At 42.6% G+C, this 17,589-nt stretch overlaps 2 protein-coding genes across 2 annotated transcripts in view; both read right to left on the minus strand.

Annotated features, from left to right (window-relative positions):
* LOC309542452 (uncharacterized protein) overlaps nt 1–12,349 on the minus strand; it is a gene marked incomplete at its 3' end in the record, with an annotated part of 34,504 nt that extends 22,155 nt beyond the window's left edge. Inside the window, exons 1-3 of the mRNA XM_082241251.1 lie at nt 12,207–12,349; nt 3,275–4,224; nt 2,583–2,805 (exon numbers count right to left, since the gene is read on the minus strand). Coding sequence (XP_082097377.1) covers nt 2,583–2,805; nt 3,275–4,224; nt 12,207–12,213 — 1,180 coding nt within the window. The 5' untranslated portion in view covers nt 12,214–12,349. The remainder of the gene's footprint in view (nt 1–2,582; nt 2,806–3,274; nt 4,225–12,206) is intronic.
* Nucleotides 12,350–15,064: 2,715 nt separating this feature from the next.
* On the minus strand, nt 15,065–16,000 carry LOC309542453 (olfactory receptor 5V1-like; the record flags this gene model as incomplete). Its single annotated transcript, XM_082241252.1, has 1 exon — nt 15,065–16,000. The coding sequence occupies one exon, from the start codon at nt 15,998–16,000 to the stop codon at nt 15,065–15,067; it is 936 nt and encodes a 311-aa protein (XP_082097378.1).
* Between the last annotated feature and the right edge of the window lie 1,589 nt (nt 16,001–17,589).

A 17,589-nucleotide genomic window follows, 5' to 3' on the forward strand; every position in this document is an offset into this window, starting at 1 on the left:
CAGTCCTTGACTGTTGCCATGGAAGCTGCCAAGTGCCTTTGCTCCAAACCGTCTCTGCCAGTTCCCCTTTTTCTTGGCTTCCCACACTTCGCAGATGTGCTAATCTGGTGGTTGCCATGGGAGATGACCTTGGATCATTCTGCTGCCTCTACTGGACAGTCTCTCATGAGATGTGAGGGGGACCTGCATCTGTAGCAACGTCTTGAAGCAAAAGCTTTCACAGTGTCTCCACTCCTCCCTGCACCCCCACTCTTGGATGAAGGACAGCCTGGGGCCTGCTCGAACCCCTGCTCTCTGTCTACGGGCCTCTTCATCACATAGCCTTCCCGAGACAAAGAAGCAGCTCCCAGAAACGTGGCCATCGGCTCCCGCTGTGGTTTCACAAATCCTCTCCGGCACCTGCCAAGCAGGCTGAGCCGTCTTGAGACCCTCAAGGTGGTGCAACAGCAAAGCATCCACGTTAGCCCTCAGCATGCACAGCACCCACTGATCTCTATCAGAGCAGCCTCCACGTCTGCTGCAGCAGCTCCCTTTGCAGCCTGGATCAGTGGGGCTTGTGTGCAGTGCCAGAGCCCTTTGGCCAGAAGCCATGCCCTCATTCTTCTGGACCAGTACTCCCAATTCTGCCCATTGAGCCTTTCAAATGGGACATTAAAGGTCTCCTGAAGCTCTGCCATCTCCTTCCGCGGACATTAGCACTCACGCTAGCCGGCTTCAAGGGGATGCTTCCTTCAGCAAGATCCTTTCTTCCCAGTGAGCACTCTGCCTTGCCTTAAAAGGCACGCAGCACAGCAGACGCTCCAGCTGGATTTCTCTGCAGCTCTTTAAGGAGACAGGCACAGAACAGCCTTCGCAGAAAGCTCCCTTTCCTTTGGAGCACGACTGGTCCATAACCTGTAAATATTGCTCAGGGTAAAGGTCCGGCAGGCTTCCGTCGTGTATCTCTTCTCCCTTTGACCTCTGAGCACAGCACAGTAAAACACAGCGAATTAGCCTTCTGCCCTCTGTGTGTGCATAGTATGCATAAATCAAGAGTCCACTCAGCTTCTTTATACGCTGGAAGCTTTATTTACAGCAGCAATAAATTCAGCCACTTTCCGGAGAGAAAGGCATCCTCCGTCCCAGATAAAAATGAAAGTACAGACAGAACAAAGAAACAGATCCCAGAACAAAGAAACAGATCCCAGATGTAGATCTCTCCGTCCCTCAGAGGCAGGATGATGGAACTGAGCTGTTTAACCCTGTAAGCTCCAGTTCCCATCACAGTTGGGGAAGGGCCCCACAGATTTATACATGTTCATGAACCTACCAGTCCCACCTCTTCCCACCCACCCAACTCACTGCAACAGATACAAGATTTGGCTTAACTCAGCATCCAAGCACAATGCGCAAGCACTGGTGGTTTTGTTTGTGTATTTGTTTTTTATTGACAATATTTATATGCCACCCAACAGCAACATTTTCTGGGTCACGTACATATTTATTATTTATACCCCAGCCATTCTGGGCGGCTCCCAACAGAATATTAGAAGTACGATAAAACATCAAACATTATAAACTTCCCTAAATAGGGCTACCTTCAAGTGTCTTCTAAAAGTCAAATAGTCATTTATTTCTTTGACATCTGATGGGAGGGCGTTCCACAGGGTGGGTGCCACCACTGAGAAGGCCCTGCTGATGGTACAATATCCATGTGGAGATAGGGCAGATGCCCACTATTTGTATTTTCTGGAAACAACTGAAGATATTCTGGCAAGCTTCTTCATGCAGTTGGGGAGGGGTCCCACAGATTTATACATGCTCAGGAACCTACCAATCCCACCTCTTCCCACCCAACTCACCGCAACAGAGTACAAGATTTGGCTTAGCTCAGCATCCAAGCACAATGCACAAGCACTGGTGGTTTTGCTTGTGTATTTGTTTTTTATTGTCAATATTTATTTGCCACCCAACAGCAACATTTTCTGGGTCACTTACATTAAAAAGAAACACAGATGTGAGCAACAAAATATAAACTTTAGTCATAAGAAAAACTGTCAGCGGCAACAGAAAATAAATGAAGATTTTAATTTTTTTTAAATAAGACATTTATTAAGATTTTCAAAAAATTACAGAATAAAAAGAAAAAAGAAAAATACAAAATAAAAATAGTTAAAAAACAGTTCAATCTTTCTATCACATATTTTTCATTTGCTTATTTCCCGGACCTCCTCACGCCTTCCTTTTCTGTATTCCAGTTCCAATTGTTAATTCAGCAAATCCCTCCCCTCTTCATTCATCTTAATCTTCAATTTTTAAATATTATAACATTAAATTTTTTACCTATTAATAACCATTTTCTCATATTCCCTTATAGCATTACAGCAAAAGACCACTTAGTTTCTATCCAACATCATTCTAACATTCATTAATTTTACAGTGTTTCTGTAAATAATCTTTGAACTTTTTCCAATCTTCTTCCACCGACTCTGAAGAGTATTTCCCAAGATTCTCTGGGGAAATAAAATGGCTTTATATATTTATATTAGCTGGCCCCAGAGGCCACATGGTGGAGATCAGGGTGTCAACCTCCAAGGAGTAACCTGCGCTGGGGCGGTAGTAGTTCACCAATCCACTTCCGAAGTAGAGGACAACCACTATCATGGAGCAGATCCGTGAGATGGAAGCCAAGATGTAGGAGATGACGACTACCAGGAATGCGCCCAGGCCCATAAAGATGGTGGCTATGTGAACGGTAATTTTGCTGATGTGCTTCTTCCAGCAGGCAATTTTCAGCAGTGGTGGGAGGTTGCAGATGTGGTGGATCTGGAAGGCCCCGCAGAAGTGGTCTTCTACCCATTCAGACCATTGATCCATTTAATTCAGTGTTGTTGTTGCTGATTAAACTTCTTAGTCTCTTGTCACCCAAATGTCTCCAAGTGACTTATGGCAAAGGAAAATTATACAATACATAAAGCCACGTGGAGAAGGGGGGAGTCATATTATATATTGATATTTCACTTAAAATTCTATTGGAGGGGAGGGGAAACCAGCCATATAAACAGGAGGAGCATCTCCACCTCCATCGTTCCACCCAAACACTGAGGTCCAGAGCCGAGGGCCTTCTGGCGGTTCCCTCTCTGCGAGAAGCCAAGTTACAGGGAACCAGGCAGAGTACCTTCTCGGTAGTGGCACCCGCCCTGTGGAATGCCCTCCTACCAGATGTCAAAGAGAAAATAGCTACCAGACTTTTAGAAGACACTGTGGTGTAGAGCAGCAGAAATGAGATTCAAACCGTCTTCCGGCAGTTCAGAACCTTCTTCAGGGCTTCCTTCACCTCCTTGTTGCGGAGGCTGTAGACGAGGGGGTTCAGCATAGGGGTGACGATGCAGTACATTGCTGAGATCAGTGTGTCTATCTCCAGAGAGTAGCCGGCACTTGGGCGGTTGTAGTTTAGGAATGCGTTTCCTAAACAGAGAATGACCACAACCAAGTGTGAAGCACAGGTAGAGAAGGCTTTCTTCCTGCCAGTGTTGGAGTGAATCCTCAGAATGGAGGCCAAGATGTAGAAATAGGAGAAGATGATGAAGAGGAAGGGACCCAGTCCCACAAACATGCTGGTGATGTGAGTGGTCAATTCATTGATGCTCGTATCACTGCAGGCGATTTTCAACAGCGGAGGCACATCACAAAAGATTTGGGGAACCTGGTTGGCTCCACAGAAGCGAAGCTTGGAGGCCAGGGCAGCGTGAATCGCTGAGTCCAGGAAGCCCCAGATCCAGGAGGCCACAGCGAGATAGATGCACAGCCTGCTCCTCATGAGACGGCTATAGTGTAACGGCTGGCAAATGGCGGCATAGCGGTCATAGGCCATGATGGCTAACAGGGCAGGCTCACATCCAAAAAACCCTACCAGAAAGAATGTTTGTGCCATGCACTGGTTGTAGGAGATGGTGTGACTTTGGCGCAGGAAGTTCACCAGGATCTTTGGCACGACGACAGATGAACCACAAATGTCCAAGCAAGAGAGGTGACTGAGGAAAAAGTACATGGGGCTGTGAAGGCGGGAATCCATCAGGACCACGATTAATATCATGAGGTTGCCCGTGATGATGGCCAAATAGGCAGCTAGGAAGACCAAGAAGAGGGGAACTTGGTTGCTCGGGGCTCTAGAGAGACCCAAGAAGATAAACTCTTCCACCTGCGTTTGATTCTCTGCATCCATGAGGAAGGAAAGAGGAGGATCTGAGGAGAGAGAAAAGTGAAGTTGAGGGAAGCCCAGTAGTAGTCATCTTGTTATAAACAGATATCTGTCCCACCAACATTCTTTTTCATGTTTTCTAGGTAAATATAGAGCCAGATCCATACCTTTAAAGCACAGTTGGGAGACTTCCGGTTGGTCGTCCAGTAATGGCAGTCAGGAGCTCTTTCGGCTGAAAGAGCCCCAGCACATTGAAGCAAGGGGAGACCACGAGAGTGTCGTGGTCCCCCCCCCCAAAAAAACCCTCAGATTGGGCATTCTGAGGACCTGGAGATCTGGCGGGTGCCTTTTCGTGACTCCCCTGCTCCCCGGTAAGCTCGTAAGAGCTCCGAGAGCAAGCGGGGTCGGAGACGTGGCACAGCAGAAAAGACTGCTTCCTTCACTGCGCGAAGCTCCAAGACTGGCGATTGTGAGCGGCCAATTTCTTCTTTTAAAAAAGGACTTAAAATTCAGAACTGTTAGTAAAGCAAAAGTCTTAATTTGAAAATCTGATCAGTGAAAAAAGGGGCTTAAAAACGGAGGTGGTCCCTTTTGTTGGAAGAAACTGGAATCAGTGTGCAAAGACCGAAGCCTAAACAGAAACAAAAACTTTGAAACTTTGCAGGCAAAATCCCCCCCCCCTTTAAGGAGGATAAGGGGGAAATTATTTTTTGAAAATATAAACTTTGTGTGATTGTTACTGAGGAAAAAGCCTCTTTCAATCTGCAGCGGACCTCCCAGGAGGAAGACTAGACTCCATTGTGACGTCACAATGGAAGAGGAAACATTTAATCTCCGTTTGCACTGACTCTGCTAAAAAAAATTCTAATAAATAAAAGACTTAAAGTTAAAAAAAGAGGAGTGGTTTTCTATATAAAAGAAAAATGGAATCCAAAATTGATTTTTAAAGATGAGGAGGGAAGACACATAGCAGTGGAAATTACCACAGGGAAGTTTTTAATGTGTGATATTTTAGTGTATTTTTGGTTTCTGTGGAAGCCGCCCAGAGTGGCTGGGGAAACCCAGCCAGATGGGCGGGGTACAAATAATAAATTATTACTATTATTATTATTACCGCACAGGGTGAAAACTACTTGTTATTAGGAATCTATGCACCTAATGATGGCAAAGCGGAATTCTTTAAGAATTTGGAAACAAGCCTTCTGGAATACTTGGACTATAAACTAATTTTAATGGGAGATTTGAATGGAGTGGCATCTACTTTGATGGATAGGACTCAGAGACAAAAGATTTCGAACCAGACTACCCAAGACTTTCTTTGATATAACTGATAAATTTGATCTGTCAGACATATGGAGGGTCAGAAATCCAACTGAAAAAGACTTTACTTTTTTCTCAGATACAAACCAATCATTTTTGAGACTCGACTATCTATGGTTATCCAGAGACTTGGTTCCCAAGGTACTAAAAACTGAAATTTCCCCTAAAACTTGCTCTGACCACAGTGCAGTTTCTGTGCAACTGAAGATGTTTGTACAGGGCTCCTTCAAATGGAGAATGAATGATGATTTGTTGAGAAGTACTTTGATTGTAAGTAAAGCCCAAAAAACCCCTAAAGGATTATTTTGAACTTAATATGAACCAAGGAACGGAAACAAGGTTTATTTGGGATGCCAGCAAAGCAGTAATGAGAGGATTCCTTATCCAACAAAATTCAATTAGGAAAAAGATACAAAATGAGCAAAAAGATAAAATTTTGGATCAACTAAAAGAGAAAGAGAAGAAGCTCAGAGGAAATACAAAAAAATTGCAGATACAAAAGGAAATTAAAGCTCTTCAGATTCAATATTCACAGATTATAAACCAAGAAATAGAATGGAAATTAAAGAGGATGAGACAAAAGAACTTTGAATCGGCAAACAAATGTGGGAAACCTTTAGCCTGGCAATTGAAAAAGAGGCAAAAGCAAAGTACTGTCACAAATATCATAACAGAAGGAAAATCTGTGGATAACCCTGCTGGCATAAGAAAATGTTTTTATAAATACTACAAGAAACTGTACAAAAAGGATAAAGAGGACCAGGTGAAAACTGAGCAATTTATTCAAATTAATGGTTTGCAGAAGATTCCAGAGGATAAAAAGATCCTACTAAAAGGGTCAATTACAAGACAGGAAGTGGAACATGCGATAAATTTAATGCAACTTGGCAAGGCACCAGGACCAGATGGTCTATCAGCAAAATATTATAAGACACTGAAGGACTGGCTTATCCAACCTATGGTAGAAGTATGTAATCTGATTCTACGAGGGGGCAAAGCACCTGAAACCTGGAAGGAAGCTTATATTACTCTGATTCCCAAACAGGACTAAGATAGATCCAATGCCAAGAACTATAGACCAATCTCCTTACTTAATGTGGATTATAAAAATATATTAGCTAACAGGCTTAAGAAGGTTTTATCTGAATATATACACAAGGATCAGGCAGGATTTCTGCCTGGAAGACATATGAAAGATAATATTAGGAATGTGGTTGACATTCTGGAAAAGTTGGAAGCAAGAAAGAGTTGTAAAGCAATGTTAATGTTTATTGATGCAGAGAAAGCCTTTGACAACGTATCTTGGAGTTGTATGTTAAATAAGTTAGAAAGTATGGGGGTTGGTCAAGATTTTTTAAAATGGTATCAAAGCGATCTATCAGGAACAAAAAAAGCTAAAATCATTGTGAATAATGTGGTATTGGAGGAAATGAGAATTGAGAAGGGAACCAGGCAAGGGTGGTTCCACTTTCCCCTCTGCTGTTTATTTCAGTCCTGGAGGTCCTGCTATGTATGATTAGAAAAGATGAACAAATTAAGGGTATAACAGTAGGATCCAAACAATATAAATTAAAAGCCTTTGCGGATGATCTAGTACTGACATTACAAGATCCAGACTCCAGTGCAGTAAAAGCACTGGAGTTGATACAGGAATTTGGGCAGGTAGTGGGATTTAAGTAAAATAAAAGCAAAACCAAAGTATTGGAGAAAAATCTAGGTAATGATGAAAGAAAACTACTACAAGAAAAGACGGGCCTGGATTTTGTTATAAAAATTAAGTATCTGGGTGTAAACCTGTCTGGGAAAAATTTGAATTTATACAAAGATAATTATGAAAAATTATGGAATGAGATAAAGAGAGATTTAAAGATTTGGTGAAATTTGAAACTGTCACTAATGGGCCAAATTTCAGTGGTTAAGATGAATGTATTGCCAAAGATGGTATTTTTGTTTCAAACCCTCCCAATCATAGACAATGTGAAATGTTTTAAAGAATGGCAGAAAGCTTTATCTAGATTTATCTGGCGGGGGGGCGGGGACACCCAGAATCAAATATAAACTACTTACAGACTCCAAAGAAAGAGGGGGATTCTCCCTGCCAGATCTGAAAATTTATTTTGAGGCTGCTGCTTTTTGCTGGATGAAAGACTGGATAAAATTAGAAGACAGTGATGTTTTAGATTTAGAGGGTTTCGATAACTTGTTTGGATGGCATGCATATTTATGGTATGATAAAGTAAAGACCCATAATGCTTTCAAAAATCATGTAATTAGGAAATCTCTGTATAATGTATGGATAAAATATAAAGATCTTTTAGAAAGGAAGACGCCCAGATGGCTTTCACCGATGGAGGTGAAGGCCCAGAAAAAATTAAATATGGATATCAAGTGGTTGAGGTATTCGGATTTACTATTAGAGAAGAAAGAGAGTTATAAATTAAAACCATTTGATCAAGCTAAGGACAAGATAAATTGGTTACATTACCATCAGATTAATGAACTGTATAAGTTAGATAAGAAAAATGGATTTGCTTTTGAAAAATCTAAGTTGAAAACGGAGTTGTTGGATTCCAAAGTTAAAAATTTGTCTAATATGTATAATTTACTGCTGGAGTGGCATACAAAAAATGAACAAGTTAAATCAGTAATGATAGATTGGGTAAGAGATGTAGGACATAATATAATGTTTGAAGACTGGGAAAGATTGTGGAAGAAAGGGGTCAAGTTCACTGCATGTACGATAGTAAAGGAAAATATTATGAAAATGATGTATAGATGGTACTTAACTCCTGTAAAATTAGCCAAGATGTATCATAATAGTGATAATCTCTGTTGGAAATGTAAAGAAAAAGAAGGTACCTTTTTCATATGTGGTGGACCTGTCCCAAGGTGAAAGACTTCTGGGAGAAGATTTATAATGAACTGAAAAAAATGTTGAAATATACATTTATAAAGAAACCAGAGGCCTTTCTTCTTGGAATAACAGGTTTGGAACCGCCCAAGAAAGATGTTAAATTATTTTTGTATGCCACAACTGCTGCTTGAATTTTATTAGCTAAGAATTGGAAAACACAAGAAGTACCAACAGTGGAAGATTGGCAGATGAAGATGATGGACTTTTCAGAGCTAGCTGACCTGACTGAAAGAGTCCACGACCAGAAGAAGGAGGACTACCAGGAAGAATGGAAGAAATTTAAAGACTACTTAGTTAAACATGTTAAATATACTTAATTGGAAAGCTTGCAATTACCAGATAGGCTTAGGATTTAAATATGTAATGTGATGAACTACTATGTTTAAAGTTGAATGGTTAAGAAAGAAAGATGTTAAGTGATTAAGTTAAATTTTTAAGAATTTCGGTTTTGGAAAACCGTTAAAATGATATACACTGAAATTCAACCAGGGGGATACGAGGAAGTCACTTAACAATGTTATGAAGTTTGGTTTAATTACGGTGGAGATGTATGTTTGTCTGTCTGTTTGTTTGTTTGTCTGTTTGTTTGTTTTAAAAAAATCTGGAAAATTAATAATTTTTTTTGAAAAAAATTAAAATAAAACACAGTTGGAGTGCATGGTTTCTTGCTTTGCAGAAGCAATCTACAAAAATGCAAACGCAACACGCTGGCTAATAACTGTTAGTAAATAAGGGAGAAGAAAGAGTGGCAGAAGTTCAAGTGGAGTGGAGGGAGAAAGGGACCAAAATTGTGGGTTTTAATAATGGCAGAGGTTTAAATAAAGCAGGCATGGAAAGACACTGAGGCGGTTTTGTTTTTCAAAAGCAAACAAGTCAACTTCTACAAGCAGAAATAGAGACTGGTAGAACACAGAACTGAACACCAAGAAACATTTGCAATATGGTTATAAGATATAGAATTGGATACAATAAGATTAATACTATTACACAGACATGCATGAATTTATGATGAAATAATGGAAGCACGGGAAAGGGCAGAGGGAAGTAAGGGATTTGAGAAATCCCACATTTGGATGTTTTCCTGAATGTGTAAACAGTATTGTAAGATTTTTAATTTCTTTTAATTTCTTTAATTTTTACTTTATCTGATGTGATATTTCTTATATTGAAAATTAATTATAAATAAATGAATAAATTGCGACCTCTCCCCACATCACCCCCTGTTCACTCTACTCAAACTTTTGCCCTTGTTTGAAATCACCACCCCACCCCCTCTGCTTTCCTCCATTCCTGTATTATTCTAACTTCTGGAATCATTTGAAAACACAATTCTGCATCCGTGCATCCTTGATTTACTCAAACTTCTGCCATTGTTCAAAACAGTCACCTTTTCCCTGTTCAGCGCTTGTCTCTTCTCAGTGTACTCAAACGTCTCCCTCTCCCACTCCACAGCTGCCTCTTGTGAGAAAGGCGATGTGTGTGAGCCCAGCAAGTGTCCTTCAGTGCTCTGAGACCTCTGGCTAAAGTTTAGCTACCCCGTCCAGTAGCCATGGATAGACTTGTCCACTTGCAATTTTAGTTGCAGTAAGTATTGATCTTTCCTATTCTAATTCCAGAGGGTTCTGGAAGCTTCTCTGTGTGATGCAAGCTGGTGCAGGCTGGACGTTTCTAGATGACATCTAAGTTTCTATTCTGCCTAGAGACAAGCATAAGGTTCCTGATGTTTGGGTTATTCCTTCAGAGAAGCTGAGTACAGCTGGCATAATCTGGTCCTCTTATCTCTTTCTGTCAAGGTCATGCTAACTATAATAATAAGGCCAGAAAAAGCCTAGGTTTCACTTCTATCTCTCTTTCCTTCTGGTGTGGTGTTCTGTGCATAGTATGCTTCGTGTTATGGTTTTTGTCTTATTATAAGTGATTGTAAGTTAAGTCTGCTGCAACTGGATTTCTTATGGACAGTGAATGTATTGGATTTGTGACCATGATGCTCATTTGCCTTCCGTAGCAGTAAAGCTCTGCTGGATGAAATATTAATTGCCTCTGGTCTCTTTTGGGGGAATCCGGCAAAGTGTTTAAGATATTACTTGGCTAACTATTGATCTTCTCTGGATCAATATGAGTAGAATTCATGACAGTCTTCACCCTTCATTGTCTAAGTGCCTTATCAAGTTCTTTGAGGCAGACCCATTTGCACCGCCTGAAATCTCGCTTCACACCTTGAATGTTCCTGCATTCTTGCGTCAGGGATGTGACTTTCCTGTGGTTCTGCTGACATCTCTCATGTAGCAAAAACGTGCTTCTAACCTAACCAATAGTAGAGCAAAAAGGCATTTGGGTACTGTAATGTGACGCTTTTCCAATGACATCCATTTGGCATATCACGCTTCTTGCCTTGTCTTGGGTGTGGCACTGTGGTCTAAACCACTGAGCCTCGTGGGCTTGCCGATCAGAAGGTCAGCGGTTTGAATCCTCGCGATGGAGTGAGCTCCCGTTGCTCTGTCCCAGTTCCTGCCAACCTAGCAGTTTGAAAGCACACCAGTGCAACCATATAAAATAGGTACCACTGCGACGGGAAGGTAAACAGCTTTTCTGTGCACTCTGGTTTCCGTCATGGTGTCCCATTGCACCAGAAGTGGTTTAGTCCTGCTGGCCGCATGACCCGGAAAGCCGTCTGTGGACAAACACCATCTCCCTTGGCCTGAAAGTGAGATGAGTGACTCAACCCCATATTTGCCTTTGACTGGACTCAACCGTCCAGGGGTCCTTTACCTTTACCTTTTTTTACCTGCCTCTACACCTTACTTGTATTTAAGCACGTCACATTCTCCTTGCCCCTCCATGCGTCATTGTCTATTTGTTTCTTCTGCTGTTTATTTCCAGTGCTCTCAGTCTCTCCTGCCTCTTGCCCTGGGGAACTATCCACAACTCAATGTAACTTCCTCCTTAGTAGGAGTGCCAGACTGACTTTTTGGGAGTTGCGGGGGTGAGGGTTCTGAAAGTACAGGCAATGAATAAAGTTGAGGCATAAAATCACTCTGGGCTAGGGTTGGGGGGGCATGGTATTAGATTCAACTCACATTTAAAGGAAAACTTTCCTAATTTGCAGTTGCTCGAATAATATGGAAATCAAAACTCACGCACTGGCTGAAATTCACACTTCTCTGAATTTTGCAATGTAGTTCTCCATTCAAGTAAGGTGTACAAAATGAATATCCTTGGGTTAAGTGAGCATATAAGTACACAGCACAGTGCAAATAACATAGAGAGAGGGGGGTTATATTGCAGGGAATGTCTTTGCAAAAATTTGCATATTAGATAAAATTGCAAAAAAACCGAAACACTATATATTGAGAGAACTTTGCACCAAAATGCTGATGAATCTCCATGTGGGGTTGAAGGAAATGATTCTCAAACTGCTGTGCAAATATGAGAAATTGAGAGATTTGCCCATCCTTACTCTCGACAGAGTGAATCCAACCCAAGCAGGTTGCTTAACACCGTGAGCATTTCGAAGCTTTGCTGTCCTGCATGGAAGATTGCATCGCTTTGTGGCCAGCTCTAAATCAGAGAGCCTATTAACCCATTTCCCAGATTGCTTACTCCCTTTCTCTTTTCTTTGATTCATTTAACCACCCTGCACCATGTTAGACAAAAGCCAGTTTAAAATCTGCATGGTTTTCAACAAACTGGTGCCTACTGATAAGTGATTCCTCCCTCAATCCCCATTGCAAACAAAACCTTTCTTGGGTCTGGGGGCCAATTCACAGCTCCCTTCCTTTCTCTGCTCCTCACCTGGCATCTTCCTGCCGAATGAACTCAGAGGGAAGCTGTGGCTGCTCCTGGAAGGCTGTAGAGAGCGTTGGCTTCAGATGCTGCTCCTGCTTCCAGGTCACCCAGAGAGGAGAGCCAGGCAAAAGGATCCCCGGGCCAGAGATGGAAGAAGGAGAGAGAGAGACTAGGTGTGTTTTAAGGTCTCCACCTTTCACCTTGGACTCATGTTCTGCCAAAGAAAGGTCCCAAGTTATGGCTGGCCTCCCCACCAGAGACCCTCAAACATGGCTGTGTCCTGCCTGCATCCTGTGGGTCCAACTCTGTCAGGGAAGAGGGCTGTTCTTGAGTGTTTGAGGAGCCCCTGAATGGTGTGCATTTGCATCACAAGGAAGAAAGATGAAGCAGCGCAGGGAAAGACATCTCTCCCCTGGGGTTTTTTTGTTTTGTTAGAAAACATTGGTGCCAAGGGTGCAGGGTGGGACCCGAGGGGATCAGGGAATAGCTATGTTCAAAGGAGAAATGGGTGAATCTTAGAGCAGGGGAGAAATTCAAGTCAGCTTGCGTTTAAATCCACACCTCCCCAAATTTTGCAATGCAGCTTTCCAGTCAAATCATGTGTGCAAAAAATGGACGGACTGGGACAAAGGATGGAATGTGTTGCCCCAAATGACATACAATAAAAGTGCTATTTTAGGGAATACGGTCTTGCAAAAATGGGCATATTAAGCCAAACCGCACACCAAACTGTGTATATTTGTTGTTGTTTAGTCATTTAGTCGTGTCCGACTCTTCGTGACCCCCTGGACCAGAGCACGCCAGGCCCTCCTGTCTTCCACTGCCTCCCGCAGTTGGGTCAAACACATGCTGGTCGCTTCGAGAACACCATCCAACCTTCTCGTCCTCTGTCGTCCCCTTCTCCTTGGGCCCTTCATCTTTCCCAATATCAGGGTCTTTTCCAGGGAGTCTTCTCTTGACATACAAGAAAAGTGCTATTTTAGGGAATATGGTATTGCAAAAATGTGCATATTAAGCAAAACCAAACTGTGTATACTGTTTAAAACTGTTTAAAACCTTTTTAAAAGTCACAACGTGATTAAAGAGTCATTAGAGGGTGTGAGAGAGAACGTAGACGAGCCGCTTTAGAACTTTGGTTGCTTCCAGACTGCTGCAATTTTGGGGGAGGAGACTGAGTGACACACCAGCATTTTCAGGTTGTACGTTTAAACTTTGTTTGAGAAACACCCCAGGAATCTGTTTTTGGGAATGAGGTAAGGGATAAGGAAATGTGCTGGAAAATGTGGGATAGCCGTTTCTTGAGACAACATCAGTTAGCAATTTTTGAATGTTTTACATATGTTCTTATTTTATTTTTAATTGTATTTTTTCATCACAGAACATTTGTTGCTGTGGGTTCCTTTGGGAGGGAAGGGCAGGATATGAACTTAATAAAATATATAAATGTCATATCACTGCAAACCAATCCAAAGGAGCGTTCGATCCATAGCCACTGTCAGCCAATCTCCCCACAGTCTTTTGTGCAAACAAATCAGGATCAGAGCTCAGAAAAGGGGATGGAAATCACCTGAGTTCGAAAAGGCACAGAACAGTAACTCCCAAAGTGGGCGATATTGACCCTTCAGGAGGGTCAGTGGGATTTTTTAGGGGGCTGACAAGAGGCAAGGGAGTAGAAGGGGTGACCTGGAGGTGTAAACAGCTATCAGACTTTGAAAAGCTGGCATCACTACACCAGGTCCTGCAATTCTGTTGAATTACTTAAACTAAATAACCTTAATTGATTTGGGAATAAATTTAACCAGCCAAGAAAGGGTAACCCAACAGGTAAAGGAGTGCTGGAACAGATGTTTGAATAATGAGGAGTAGGCTATAAATCTTAAATAATCTAAAGGGGGTGGAATTCCATGCAAAATTATATATGGAAATAAATACATATATCTTGCCAGATACATGAACATGTATGAGGTCATCAAGCTCCACAGGCTCTGTGTGTGTGTATAATTTTTATTGGTTTTACATATAATCACATTACGTAACATCATACCCTCTTATTTTATCTCTTTGGCTCAACTGAGACTAATGACTTCCTCCCGTCTGATGGTTTACAAACTTTAAACTTTGCATCTTTATATTTCGCTTCATTTCCTATCCTAGTTATATCATTACCTAAAATATTATATTACTCAACCTGAATAGGTAGCAATTTCATCTTACAAATCTTCAGATAACCCTGCTAATGATGTTAATTGCTTACAGCTGCCTTTCAAATATAATATAAATTTGTTCCAGTCCTTTTGGAATGCTTGATCTCGCTGGTTCCAGATTTTTCCCATCAGTTTCGCCAGTTCTGCAAAGTCCATCAGCTTTATCTGCCGCTCTTCTTATGTTGGTAACTCCTGTTGTTTCCATCTTTGGGCTAACAAAATTCTTACCACAGTTGTTGCACATAAGAACAATTTTTCGTTGCATATAAGAACAATTTTTTTATCTTGTCTTGATATCTCTCTACCCACTATACCCAGTAAGAAAGCTTCTGGTTTTTTAACATGTGTTTTTAAACATTTTCTTTAGCTCATTATATATCAAGCTCCACAGGTGGCATGGTCCTCTATTGGAAGCCATGCCAACTGCAGCAAGATGTTTCATCTCTCAAAGAATTTATAAAAGAGGGGAGTCAGTTTTAAGATGTCACCATCCAAACACTTTGCTTGGAGGCATGTTGGATGAGCCTTGGATTAGGAGAAAGCAAGGTCTTCTTGGTAATGGCACCCGCCCTGTGGAACGCTCTCCCACCAGATGTCAAAGAGAAAAACAACTACCAGACTTTTAGAAGACACTGTGGTATAGAGCAGCAGAAATGTGATTCAAGCTGTCCTCCGGCAGTTCAGAACCTTCCTCAGGCCTTCTTTCACTTCCTTGTTGCGGAGGCTGTAGATGAGGGGGTTGAGCATGGGGGTGACGATGCAATACATTGTGGAGATCAGTGTGTCTATCGCCAGAGAGTAGCCGGTGCTTGGGCGGTTGTAGTTCACCAATTCATTTCCGACACAGAGGGTGACCACAACCAAGTGTGAGCCACAGGTGGAGAAGGCTTTCCTCCTGCCAGTGCTGGAGCGAATCTTCAGAATGGAGGCCAAGATGTAGAAATAGGAGAAGATGATGAAGAGCAAGGGACCCAGGCCCACAAACATGCTGGTGATGTGAGTGGCCAATTCATTGATGCTCGTATCACTGCAGGCGATATTCAACAGCGGGGGCACATCGCAAAAGATTTGCGGAATCTGGTTGGCTCCACAGAAGCGAAGCTTGGAGGCCAAGGCAGTGTGAATCGCTGAGTCCAGGAAGCCCCAGACCCAGGAGGCCACAGCGAGATAGATGCACAGCCTGTTCCTCATGAGACGGCTGTAGTGCAATGGCTGGCAAATGGCGGCATAGCGGTCATAGGCCATGACGGCCAACAGGGCAGGCTCACACCCAGCAAAGCCAATCAGAAAGAAAGCTTGTGCCATGCACTGGTTGTAGGAGATGGTGTGACTCTGGCGCAGGAAGTTCACCAGGATCTTTGGCACGACGACAGAAGAAACACAAATGTCCAAGCAAGAGAGGTGACTGAGGAAGAAGTACATGGGGCTGTGAAGGCGGGAATCCATCAGGACCACGATTACTATCATGAGGTTGCCCGTGAGGATGGCCAAATAGGCAGCTAGGAAGACCAAGAAGAGGGGAACTTGGTCACTCGGGGCTCTGGAGAGGCCCAAGAAGATAAACTCTTGTACCTGTGTTTGATTCTCTACATCCATGAAGAAGGAAAGAGGAGGGTCTGAGAAGAGAGAAAAGTGACGTTGAAGGAAGCCCAATAGTAGTCATCCTGCTATAAACAGATATCTGTCCCACCAAGAGTCTTTTGCATGCTTTCTAGGTAAATACAGAACCAGATCCATACCTTTAAAAGACAGTTGGAGTGCATGGTTTCTTGCTTTACAGAAACAATGGCAGAAGTTAAAGTGGAGGAAGAAAGGGACCAAAATCGTGGGTTTTAATAATGGCAGTGGTTTGAATAAAGCAGGCATGGAGAGACACTGAGGGGGTGTTGTTTTAACAAAAGCAAGCAAGCAAATTTCTACAAGCAGAAATAGAGACTGGTAGAACACAGAACTGAACACGAGAAAACTCGCACCACAGAGTGTTTCGAAGCTCCCTTTTCTCTGTGCTCAACGCTTCTTTTAAATTGCCACCTCCCTTGGCAGGATTTTAAGAAGCATAATATCACTCTGGGCTAGGGTTGGGGGGGCATGGTATTAGATTCAGCCCACATTTAAAGGAAAACCTTCCTAATTTGCACTTGCTGAAACAATATGGAACTCAAAACTCAGGCACTGGTTGAAATTCACACTCCCCTGGATTTGGCAATGCAGTTCTCCATTCAAGTAAGGTGTACACAATGCATATCCTGGGGTTAAGTGAGCATATAAATATAAATAACACAGAGAGAGGGGGGTTATATCGCAAAAATTGCAAAACAAAAATGTATATATTGGGAGAACTTTGCACCAAAATGCTGATGAATCTTCATGTGGGGTTGAAGGAAACGATTCTCAAACTGCTGTGCAAATATGAGAAATTGAGAGATTTGCCCATCCTTACTCTGGACAGAGTGAATCCAACCCAAGCAGGTTGCTTAAAACAGTGAGCATTTCGAAGCTTTGCTGTCCTGCATAGAAGATTGCATCACTTTGTGGCCAGCTGTAAATCAGACAGCCTGCACTATTAACCCATTTCTCAGATTGCTTTCTCCCTTTTTCTTTGATTCATTAAACCACCCTGCACAATGTTAGATAACAGCCAGTTTAAAATCTGCATGGTTTTCAACAAACTGGTGCCTAAAGATGAGTGATTCCTCCCTCAATCCCCATTGCAAATGAAACCTTTCTTGGGTCTGGGGGCCAATTCATGGGTCCCTTCCTTTCTCTGCTCCTCACCTGGCATCTTCCTGCCGAATGAACTCAGAGGGAAGCTGTGGCTGCTCCTGGAAGGCTGTAGAGAGCGTTGGTTTCAGATGCTGCTCCTGCTTCCAGGTCACCCAGCGAGGAGAGCCAGGCAGAAGGATCCCCAGGCCAGAGATGGAAGAAGGAGAGAGAGAGACTAGGTGGGTTTTAAGGTCTCCACCTTTCCCCCCTCAGGAGAGGAGGGAGGCAAGGCTTGGACTCATGTTCTGCCCAGAGAAAGTTATGGTTGCCTTCCTCACCAGAGACCCTCAAACATGGCTGTGTCCTGCCTGCCTCCTGTGGGTCCAGCTCTATCAGGGAAGAGGGCTGTTCTTGAGTGTTTGAGGAGCTCCTGAATGATGGGCATTTGCGTCACAAGGAAGAAAGATGAAGCAGCCTAGGGA

Source organism: Podarcis vaucheri (genome assembly GCF_965113315.1).
Source record: "Podarcis vaucheri genome assembly, chromosome: 10".
Classification (NCBI taxonomy): Eukaryota; Metazoa; Chordata; class Lepidosauria; order Squamata; family Lacertidae; genus Podarcis; species Podarcis vaucheri.